The sequence below is a fragment of the Uloborus diversus genome, chromosome 5, assembly GCF_026930045.1.
Source record: "Uloborus diversus isolate 005 chromosome 5, Udiv.v.3.1, whole genome shotgun sequence".
Lineage (NCBI taxonomy): Eukaryota > Metazoa > Arthropoda > Arachnida > Araneae > Uloboridae > Uloborus > Uloborus diversus.
In genome coordinates, this window is record NC_072735.1 from 183,863,046 (window position 1) to 183,875,700 (window position 12,655).

Below are 12,655 nucleotides of genomic sequence, written 5' to 3' on the forward strand. Positions count from 1 at the left end.
ACCTCAGAAAGGAGAGGAGGGGGCGACGAACAACATAAAATAAAATGTTTAAGTTGATATGCTGACATAATGATGAATCGATAATTTAGCTTACCTGAAGTTTGGCTCGATTAGTTGTTTTAACATACCTTCACCATTATAAACTCATGTTATTCAATAAAAGCGTAGCGGCCAGTCCCGCCAACTGCCTTTTATTTCCTTTTACAAAAAAGGAAGTATTGTATTCGCGAAAAAATTTTCACTCAAAAATAGACCTTAATTTCCATTTTGCTCACCCCAAATGAATGTTGAGTTTTTTTTTTGTTTTTTTTTTTGACCCGACCACACGTGCATTTAAACCTAAGAACGTATAAACGCCCGAAATATCCATTTTGATGATTCCCGAGTTAATTACAACGAGTTTTCTCGTGACGTCTGTATGTACGTATATATTTAGCAGTTTGAACAGTTTCTTAACTGTTCTGTTCGTATATGATATGTAAGAATTTAAAATACCTGAACAGATGCATAAAAAGTTACGAGAAGTTATAAATTTTACACAGACGGAGTAGTTATTTGTCTAGCATAAAAATTCGAAACGAAAATTAGAAAATGCTTCAAAAAAAAAAATAAATAAATAAATAAGTGTTTCAAACCCTGGGTGCAGTCCTTTACAGCAAGTATTTTTTGTTTCGTGAACTTTTTACCAGAATTGTACCATTTATGTTACCATTATGATCTGATAACTAGCAACAATATAGATGGGAAACAAAATGGCGGATAAATGAATTTGGACTTTAAAAAGTTAATAAAATATCACCTGATGTGCTCAAATTCAATGAGTGGAAGTATTTTACGATATAAAGAAAAAAAACATAGATGTGCTCTGCCGTGTGCAGGTAAACGGCAGTATCTGCAGAAATGACATTTCGAGATATTTCAAGAAATGTGTGTCGGATTCAATATTTGCCGTAGAAAAATCTTGGAGTTAGACTTTTTTTTTTCGCTCTTTTGTTTCAGCGGAGACCAAATAAGCAAGCGTGTACAATAAAGCTAACGTACAATAGATAACAAAAATGCAAAAAAAGTAAAAATGAAAAATTTGCAGTTACTGCCCTTTACCTGCACACAGCATTATACTAATTGAACTGTCTCAATCAGTCGACAGATCTTTAACTTTTTCCTTCGTTTCGCAAGCCCCTCTCTCCTCCCTCCCCGGTACACATCATGCCCATCAACAAGGTCCCATAATTTTAAGGTTCAACTATACTATAATGGAAAACAAAAGGGAACCGGATGCTCTAATTAAATAAAAAAAAATTTGAAAAAAAAAAATAGAACCGACTTCAAAATTGCTCTAAAAAGTGAAAAATAATTTTATTCTTTGAACACCATCGACAATACTTTTAAACATAATTTTTGAAGTTGGCGCAAAAACGACTGCAACTATAAATTTAACCAGGCCCAGTTTCTTCCTAATTTTGAATGATTTTCTGAAAATTTTTTTTAACGAAGCATGGTTGCACTGGATTTTACTTTTTGTTTTTGCGCCAACTTCAAAAATTATGTTTAAAAGTATTGTCGATGGTGTTCAAAGAATAAAATTATTTTTCACTTTTTAGAGCAATTTTGAAGTCGTTCTATTTTTATTTTTTTTATTTTTTCAATTTTTTTTTATTTCATTCTTTTTAGTGTAAATGTAGGTATTTCAGTAAAAGTAAGAAATTACCATTACGAAACTTACTATAGAACACCATATTTTTTTCATAAAAATGCTCCATACTTTAAAAAAAAAAGAAAACTCTAAGTACGCCTAAAATTTTAAGCGATTTGCACTAAAAAATTTATCTTTGTTCCTCTCTGGAATTCATTTGTGTGTTAATTTAATTATAACCATTTAAATATTCCGTTTTCCCTAGCTAATTTGCATTTCACAGCATACAAGTTGCTTGTGATTCAATCCTGTATAGTTGAGGTAAACCTAACCTGATAGTATTGTGAAGGCTAAGCAGATCCTGATCACTGCATCCCCTCGCTTCTAGGTTAGGTTTACCCTCACTATGGAGCAATGACACTGAAGAAACTTGATGCTTGCTTCAGAGAAGCCTTTATTCTAAATTATCATTACAATTACTATTAATGTTACTGTTATATGGCACCAAACTTTTTATAACAATGGGTTTGATATTTAATCATTCAATAGGGAAATTGCATGAAATTTACTGTTTTTTGACCATAACTTTTTTTCTAAAGAACAAATATGGTCAAACAAAGTAATGGGACCTACGTTGAACCATCCCCTATCCTTTAAAAAAGCAATCATCAAAATCGGTTCACTAGTTGAGACGCTGTGAGTGGACAAACAAACAAAAAAAAAAACATACATACGGTATGAACTGATAACAGCCTCCTTTTTGAAGTCGGTTAAAAAATAAAACAGCGTGTAAACATAGAGTGAATAAAAGCTTTACTTACCTACGCCCGTCGCTGGTAGTGTTGTATTTATGCTGATGCTCTGAAAGAAAAAAAAAAAAAGTTTTCAGGTATTTACGCCATAGTATTTAGCCAAGCTATACCTTCAATTCAGGAGTCGAACCGCACCACGCTGCGGACGCTCGCGAATGAGATAAATTCACTCTATCTACCAGTTTGTTGGGACTCTCAGTTTCAATGAGATTGCATCTACCTCCAGCTCGGTTATTCACTAATCCAGACTGAGGAGTTCTAATAAGAACAAAAATGGAGTCTCTGTATGTAATAACTGTGCTGTCCAGTACATTGCATCTATTTCAGTTGTGTTTAACTAACATATTATTTCCTTTTTTAATGCAAAAAATTTTTTAAATGCTGTTGAAAGCGTACGAAAAATTTTTTGGATATGCGAACTTTCTAGTCAGGAAAAGAAAATTTCCATTACTAACTAACTGAAGTAATAAAAAAGGCTTATTAATTTACAACATGAGAAAAAATAATGCAGTGAATTAAATGCCTTATTACATGCTTATGCAATGCCGAAAAAAATGATTTTTTTTTTTTTTTTGCAACATGAAAATGAACGGAAAAGGTCAGGATACAAACTATCAATCGTTTTGGAAATCACCGTACTAACATTTTAAATATTTATTGAGGCCTATTAATATTCGGTGCAGTATTTATTTATTTAATGTAGGGGGAGGTGGGTTACGTTGGACCGGTCTCAATTACTATTAATATTGTTTACTTTAATTTATGACTAACAAATGGCACCTGTGGTCCAACAAATCCATTGTGAAATCACATTCTACAATTATATTGAAGAAATTTTATTCAAGAAAGTATTACCATTTTAGTAGTACAGAGTAGTTTTCAGAAAATTGCAACTTCATTTTTTTTTTTTTTAATGAGTTTCATCAAGATTGCAAAAAAAAAAAATTAACTCCTTTCTTGAAGTATAAGTTTGTTCAGTTTACAATTATTTTCAGTTTTTTACTTCCTTTAACAAAAAAGGAAGTATTGTATTCGCGAAAAAAATTTCACTCAAAATTCGGCCTTAAGGCTGCTCTTCAGTGGGGAAGAAAAACGATCTCGCTTGAAAATGGGCCTTTTCTTTAAACGAAAGCAGTGTTCATCAGTGAAGTAATTGACACTTCAACAACCAATAGAACGAACGGTGACCGATGAAAGTGTGGATCATGTGACCTGTCACATTTTGCAGGGGGACAGACCGGACGCTCCCCCTGCTGTGCAGAGTAGTCGAAGCAATGAGGTATAGCTGACGGCGAAATGAAACCGCAGCTTTTTACAGACCCTTCCAAGGAAATTCTGTATGTATGTATGTGCGTATATGCGGATGCGCGTATGTATGTCGCATAACTCAAGAACAGTATGTCCTAGAAAGTTGAAATTTGGTACATAGACTTCTAGTGGGGTCTAGTTGTGCACCTCCCCTTTTGGTTGCATCCGGGTGTTTCTAAAGGGGTCTTTTGCCCCTTTTTGAGGGGAATTCATTGTTAATTTCGATGTATACTCAATTGGTGTTATAATTTGGTGAACACTTGGCGATATATCGCCAGTCTTTTGGTCGCCAAGTTTCGTCACCAACTTGGCGACAAATTTGGCGATTTTTTTCTTTTTTAAATCTTGTTCCGATTTGGCCACTGGTGGTGATATGTAGAAAGTAAATTTTTAAATGACATTAAAATTGCCAATAATGGGAAAATGACATTAAAATTGGAGTAAAAGGAAGTCATGTGATGCACACATCAACTAATTTTATTTTTGTCATAAACAGAAAAGAAATACGAGATTTATACGTTTTTTCATACCAAGAATGTGGAGTACGTTGGTTCACCTCACTGTGGGACACATTGGACCTGATCAAACTGCCCCAAGTAATTTAGTAACTTCTTTTTTCTCTTAAATCTCAATAATTACAAAGGAATATTCAATGTGATTGTATATTATACATTTATTTCATACTACATATGTTTATAAATAATATTAATAATAATAATAACTTAGTGGAAAAAAGCAGAAGAATAAAATTGGAATAAAATTTAATAATTATTTGACAAAAATTATACTAAATTAATTTTTCCAAAAGATTTATTTCATATCTGCACTTATTAACTATTTACATTTTCAAATATTCTTCTAAATTTTTGCAAACAGTTGTATAGAGTAAAATATGTAAGATATGCTATAATAAAGTTCCAATAAAAAAATATATGCTATAATAAACTTAAAATGTTTGCCAAACAAGTATTCTACATCGGAACAAAATAAAACATATAACTGATTGTCAAAAGAATGTACTTTTTCTTGAGATTATCTAATTTCATTTTCTATCACAAAGATATACTTACATAAAGACGTCAATTTTATAATTATTATTACATAGAGACGTTCATTTTTTTCGTTTTTTTATGCACTTTTTCTTTGAAATATACGGCATTAGTATAACAGGATTCTTTTCTTTGTGGCATTGTTTCATGCGATGCAATGAAGAAAATAAGACATTTTTTTTCTCATAGCAAATATTGATCTAACTGTGCATAAAAGTAGCATATGACTTATCCTTCCAAAACCTGGTGTCTGCTCAAGAAGTGGCACTTTTATATTCCCAGATATCATTTAACACATTTTTTGTTAACTTTAATCTGCATTAATTTTTTCATTAATATTCAAAAATTCATTTTTCTTTTGATCTTTAATAAATAATTTTGACGTAATGGTGAATGATTATTGTTGTTTTTAATTAAAAATGGTTTATCAATTAAAATCAATTAAATACGCAATAGTGATCTTTGAACTTTGCGTTTTTCATTTTACACCCAAAAGAAAATAAGTTAGTTATAGTGCTGGATAATATTTATCACTTAAATTTTATAGAAGTTGGTTTTGCAATGCGACGCAACGTACCCTGCTAGTCAGACCAATCTACCCCGCCCATGGGGCACGTTGGTCCACTTTACAAGGTTCTGTTAAAAAATTAATATAAAAAAAAGTTAATCAATTCAATGTTTTCAAAAAATATCTGAGATAATGAGAAATGTTTAGTGAGACTTATTGTACAAAATCTAACGGCGCTCTAAATTTTTTGATGAGATAAAAACTGCAAAGTAAAAAAGTGGACCAACGTGCCCCACCTCCCCTTATAGCTTATTTTGTTTTAAATATTTTGTAGAGTAAGTGAAGTGCATTCGAGGAAAGTGGATGGAACGAAGTAAAATAGTTCATTTCGTTTACTTATTCAATCATTTATTAAATCCCTTCCGTTCCATTTTTCCCTCATTTAATAATTTACTTGTTTATTCATTCATTCACTTACTTTCTTATTCATTCATTATTTAATTCATTCATTTTTTCCTCACATATGTATTTATTTATTTACTTGTTTACTGTTTGATTACCTTTTCATTTCCATCCTTCTTTACCATTCATTTATTCTTATGTTTTCTAATTTATTTGATCAAAATAGCTTTAATAATCAAACAGAAAGTTTCTTTAGAAAAACATTTTATTTTTCACTTTATCGCATGGAAAAAAGGAAAAAGAAATGTGAAAATCCCCCCTCCCCCCTTTTTTTCCTTGAAGGTCAAAATTTACTGCCAAACTTAATAACAACGTTTCAATGCAAGTTTTCTTTTAAAATCATTGTTCTTTCTTCACGTACTGCAATTTTCAAAACCAAATTTTCAATTTTACAATTTTGAAAAAGATAACATACCTCTTAACTATTTCACTTTGTCCCACATTCCCCTACTGATTCAAAACTGTTTAAGTGTATAAGGAATAAATAAAATCTGAATTATTCCTATCCCTGTCTGAAGAAATTTGTATCAATGTATTGAAAAGGGAAATGGAAATAGCAAGAACCGCTTTGAGCTTCAAAACATCCCCCCAACCCCCCGCGCTAGTTCTGTTATTTTCGTGTGCCAATTAGTCTGTCAATTTGTGGTGCGCTGTTTCACTTTTCCAACTGTTCCGTAGTTTGGTGTGAAGTCCGAGTTCTACAGTACGCACATGCCACGAGAACCCGTTTATAGGGTAGGCAACCATTTTCAGCATAACAACACATTCACACAAAGAAAGGACAAGGACAGGAGAGAGGAAGTAAACTCATGCTCGATGCCGGGATTCGAACCCAAAACCTCCCCATTGCCAGTTAGACTTCTCTGATTATCAATAAAGGCGTTCGGCTGGTTCTTTTATTAATATTTGGTATTAAAAATTAGACACAAGAGGTGGGAAAATGATGGAAAATTTCGAATGCATTAAGTTCACATATTTTGAAACACTCAATTACTTGATAAGTAATGCATAAAAAAGTATCATGAAAGTCTACACTGTTGGAATCAGAGGTGTCTAAGGGGTGGAGGTTTTCACCCTGAGGTGAAAAAATGGTGCCTCGGGGTGCAATGAAGGCTATTAAATGTGGTCAAGGTGCTTTTTGGTTCTTTTATGGATGAATGGCACAAATAAAAGTGCCAATGGATTTCGTAATAGCAAAGCTGACTCGTTTGCGCATGCGCTCTGACATCATTCAACCACTTCCATGGCGGATGAAGGAAGTTACTATGAAGATGCACTTTTACATTGAGTAATGTTCAAAATCGGATTAAAACTGAACATTTCTTGGATTAATCTGCAGAACAATTACGAGCATTTGATCATAGTGTAGCTTTTAAGACTTTCGAACGTATTCAAATGAAAAGCAAGACATTACAATCTTTATAACGGTAAACTGAACAATAAGTAGTAGTCAAAGTACTTTGAAATACTTTTAAACATTGTAATGTCTTGCTATATCTATCATGCATAAACTTTACCTAAAAATATCTATCAGCATTTTCTTCAACACTGGATAAACAACATTTAATCAAAACGTTTAATTAGCTGATAGTTGAAAAACTAATTGTATTTTCAGGGACATAGTGGATTTTCCACAAAAATATTTATTGCTAACAATGTGAAGCAATCAAAAAGTGACCAGAATAAAACGGCTAACGTATAGTACATAACTAAGAGAAGAACAGAGGGGGGAGGGAGACCGGTTTTGAATATCGTAACTTTCTTATCACATTAACGTTAATATCTTTCGTTGGCGTTTCTGCATGAAGCGAATGTAGTAAGTCAGATGCAAAATAAATTCACATGAAATACGATAAAAATCATGAATTTAGCTAAGTTTTGAATGTTTTATCACGTTATTAAATTTTATTATTAATTGAAAATACAAAAAAAATATTAAAACAGTTAACTGAATTTAAAAAAGATGCAATATCAGACGACGAAACTTAAAACAAGCAGACACAAACTCCCATCTCCCATCAATCGGCCATGAAAGATGTTTATCCGTCTGAGCCCCGCCCATAACCTCCCGACCACGCCCCAAAAATTCCCCACATAGGAAATCCCACATTTGAAAGGCTCACCTCTCCGACCCCCAGCATCGCAGCGGTCATCCAGAGGAGCATCCTTGCCACGACTGTTCCTCTTCCAACCTTCATATTCCTTTGAGGCTGTCTTCTTCTAGCAAATGTGGAAGAGAAGTCTCTGTCCATGCATGAAAGCGATACCTGCCCAGGCGAGACGGCATTCCCGAAGGACGACCCCTTTTAACGAGTTTACTGTTCTCTGCTGCACCCCCACGCTATTCTTCTGATCGCCTTCTGTGACGCTTGGTTTGTTTATACCCATTTTTTTAACGCTGTGTTTCAACCCACATAAAAGAAAGCAACTTGGTTTTTTTTTTCGGAAGTGTTCTTTTTTTTCTCTCGCCTTAAGCGATTGTTAGAAGTGTTCCTGGGTCAATTCAAAGCCATCCTGTAGCAATACCTTTATTTTTTTAACCAGGGCGGAGATGAGTATCGAATGTTTCAAAGCGTTCTTTTGAATGGGGAAATCACTCTTGAGAAACTTTGGCGAAAAAACATCCAAAACGAATTGCGCAAGAAATATTTAATCAAATGCTTAATTGTAGCGTTTCAGTAGACACGTTTGAAACTATTTCGACACTGGAGGGAATTTGAAGATTAGAGGTATGCGAAAAGAATTGATTTTATTGGTACAATGAAACCTGTTTAAGTTGACCGCTTGAGGTGTCGTACTTTAGTGGTCAACTTCATTAGCAAGTGATCAACTTATAGAGGTTGATATGCATAATATATGACTAATTCTGTACTTGGCAGAAGCGATCAACTTATAAGGGTACAACTTTATAGATTTTATTATGTTACTAGCGGTACCCGCGCGGCTTTGCCCGTAGTAGAAAATTAAAAGGTCATTTGGTTCGCCTGTATCTTTACAAATAATTGATGATGAATTTCTCGCCAATATGTTATGATAATTTGCTCGTCCATGTTACGGTAATTTCCTCGGCCATGTTATGGTAATTTACTCTTCTATGTTATGTAATTCGCTCGGTAAAATGGGCTTAAAATTGGAATACAAAAAGAACAAACTCGAATTTTCAAAAAGTCGCTTCAAGGTGCTCACCCCTATGCTACGAACTAATTTTGTGCCACATTTCATGAAAATTGGCAGAACGGTCTAGGCGCTAAGCGTGTAACAGATATCGAGAGATCCAGACATACAGACTTTCAGCTTTATTATTAGTAAAGATTCCAGTAGTACGTTTTCCGCGCATAAATTTATAGTAATTGAGGGAATCTTTTGTAAACAAAACACCTATATTTATAGCAAACACTTCCACTGTAACATTATTTGACCGTGGTATGTATTATCCACAGCTGCCAAAGCTTGGTCCCCCCCCCACCCCCGATCGTGGGGCTGCCAAAGAGTGGAATCCCCCCCCCCCCCCAGATCTCGGGGTTTCGCGTGAAGTTCTTGGATTTCGGGCTATGTTTATGGAAAAGAAACATTCATTAAATTATTAAATAAAATATCAACAATAAAACAGTTTTGTTAATTTAAAATTTTTATTGTAAAATAAGTTTTTGGCTGAGCAATCTAGAATGGAAAGAATTTTAAAAAAAATCTTCTCCGCTCTTGCACTATATGTATTGTAATTTCTCTCTTTCTGTCCTAAATCTTTCCTACCTATTTATCTTATAGCCTGTAAATATCTGTGTAGTTTTATCAATGCATTCCTTTATACTTTCTTTCTTCATTAATTTAATTATTTATTTATTTTTATTTATGTATTTATTTATTTAATTTATTTATTTAATTTATTTATTTTATTTTATTTATTTATTTTATTATTATTATTTCTATTTATTTATTTATATTTGCAGCAGGCGATTTTTACATTATTTTTTAAGAAATAGTTCCAAAGAAATAGTAATTGAAAGATTGATTTCAGTATTCATCATCATATTTTTTTACTTCAATATCATTTTTAAGATTAATAATCGGCCAACTACTAAAGCAGAAACTGAAAAAAAAAAAAAAAGAGAGAGAGCGTACATTTTGAGAATGGGGTCGTTTCCAAAATTTTAAAGGTATTTTTTTCTGAAAGAACATGCTTAAAAACATAGGATCTGACCATTTTTTAAATTATTTGTTTAAGTTTAATATTTTTGAAAAAATTACTTAAATCGGTGAGTTTTCGTATTTTGCGCTTCCGCCGATGACATCACAAATGATGAAATGCCATTCAGTGTTGCCATTCACAGTGCAAAATATTTAATTCGCATCTTTACTCACCTGTATTGTTAACGATATGGTTGATAGCAAGCGTAGAGCGCAATATTTCATTTGCTTCTTGATTATCATAACGTGTAAACGCGGAAGAAAGATGCGCCACAAATAGCATCATTTGTGACGTCATAAAGACCACGCCTTATTTTCAAAATCGGACATTTAAAAAAATTAATTAAAAACTAAGCGTTGGGAAAATGAAAGTTTTTTCTCGCTCCATGTTCTTTTTTTTTTTTTTTTTTTTTTTTTGCTCATTTTATCAATTTTATTGACTAAAAGTAGTACTTTTGACGGAAGGAAACAACCCCATTGTATGCGTGTTTTGTTGTTTGTTTTTTTATACAAAATGTATCATTAAAACAGGCCTTGATCTATAAACCCCCTGCAAAAAATCAGTAGGGTCACTCCCCCCCCCCCCTCTCCAAATAATGATTTTTTAAGAAAATGATTGTTGTTTGCTTTTAACTGTTTTAATATTTCTACTTATATTTTAAATTGATTTGCATAAATCTTTTTATTCATTTATTGTTATTATTGTTATTATTTTAAGGTTTTTAACTAGTCTGTTTAAACACTTCTAGTGTATGAGGTTTTTAAAAAGGAATTTTGAAAATATTTCATTTATAAATAATGTCAGCAAGGAAATGAGCCAACAAGTCTCCCATAAAGTAAGACAAAACAACGTTAGAAGAAGCACAAATTTGCAAATAACTTTGTCGGATGTCTTTTCATCCATAAGCTCATTATTTTTTGCATTGAAAAAGGCGTTCCCTGTAACGCCGAAACACGTGTCTGCTGTTATTTGCAAATTTGTGCTTCTTCTAACGTTGTTTTGTCTTACTTTACTGTTCAGCACAAAGGTATTTTTTAATCTTAAGTCTCCCATACCTTTACATTGTCCCCCTCCCCCGATATTCAAACAATCTCATAATTTCAACCCAATAGTTCAGATTTGCTGCTGTTCTTGCATAATATGTGTTGAGTATCTATTTTTCCTCAAATTTTTATAAAACATTACAAAAGTATTTTCAACTTTTAAAATTTCAGTACAGGTACCTTGAGTTTGTTTCTTGATTTTTTTCCGGGGGGGGGAGGGGTCTTGGTCCTTGAGCTGCTTAGTGCTGTGGGTCCCCGCACTGCCGGATCTGCGGGGGTCCTGTGTTGAAACAACCTCTTCCCCTCACCCAGTGGCGGCCCTAGATTTTGTGGAGCCCTGAGCGAAGACATTTTGCGGGGCCCCCAATTAAAAGATATTAATGATTGTATTAAATGTAGCTACGTCCATCTCAAGAGTAATGCCCCCCCCCCCTCCACTAAGAACGAGACCCCTCAAAAAAGTGAGAGAAAATCCGTACAACACTGAGTCGTTTAAATCACTTAAAGATTTCTACGACTCATCAGCCATGCTTTCCACCTGGTGATGTGCAATCCTGTTAGCTTATAATTTTTTTCCAATATATATTGATATAATTTAATCCAAATTATACCAAATTAAAATTAACTAAACATTTTTTTCTCGGTATAATCCCCGCGCGTATACATTTTATCATTGATCTTGGAAGGAAGGGAAGTATCAGTCGAGTGATTAAAGGAGCACCTTAAATGCTCCTTTAATGTATAGAATATCCTTAGTTTGAGGGGGCCGAGAGTTTCTCCCCGGGGAAAATTTTTGAAAAACTGATAGCATAAAATTCTGCGTTTTCTGCATAATTTCAACTACAAAGTATCGGAAAAAAAGAGGCAAACCAAAACTTTTTATAAGTTTCACACTCTTTTGCAAAATGAAATTTTTTCCTCGGTTCGACAAATTTTCGACGTTGAGGAAGGACAACGCATCGTCTCTTGCTCACATATCGGCTTTTTGTAAAGCTGATTTTCGATCATCTCCCAAACCCAACGACAAACAAATTGATCACTAGCAAAAAATGCATTAAACTCTTAAAAGAAACGGTGTGTAGATTTAGAAGATAGGTAATGAGGGACAACTGAAGACAACTCCTCCACTTCGCCTCCGAATGGTAACAAGCAGGGTTGGCAAAAACCCGGGTATTTATTTAAAAGCCCATGGACCCAGGGTTTTTTCGGTTTTTTAAATAAAACCCAAAAAAACCAACTAAAGTTGGGTTTTTTAAAAGAAATGTGGGTTTTTTTGTCTTTTTTTAGCGAAAATGTGGGGGTACTTGTAGCATATTGTAGCGTAAGTGTATAATAGACAAAGTGCAAAAATTGTCTTCGGGTAAAAAAATCTGGAAAACTAGTTAAAATTCAGCGTATTCTGAAGAAAAGTATAAAAGACTACAAAACCCAAGAATGGTGAAGTTTCAGATTTTTTAGTTTTCATTATTACCAACAGTTAAGGCAAAGTTACTTCTCGAGTGATAAAATCTATTGTTCGTTTTTAATTACTACATTTTTATTTATTTATTTATTTATTTTTTTGGCATTTTACTAGATTGTATATCATTTTGTTATGCAAAACTACTGTAGAACCTCAAGTAGTTTAAATCAGTTTTTACTGAATTCCAGCTTA

The 12,655-nt window shown here is 33.3% G+C and overlaps 1 protein-coding gene across 1 annotated transcript in view; it reads right to left on the reverse strand.

Moving 5' to 3' along the window:
• Positions 1-8,024, reverse strand: part of LOC129223328 (cubilin-like) — a 92,396-nt gene extending 84,372 nt beyond the window's left edge. The window contains exon 1 of the mRNA XM_054857895.1: positions 7,838-8,024. Coding sequence (XP_054713870.1) covers positions 7,838-8,024 — 187 coding nt within the window. The remainder of the gene's footprint in view (positions 1-7,837) is intronic.
• Between the last annotated feature and the right edge of the window lie 4,631 nt (positions 8,025-12,655).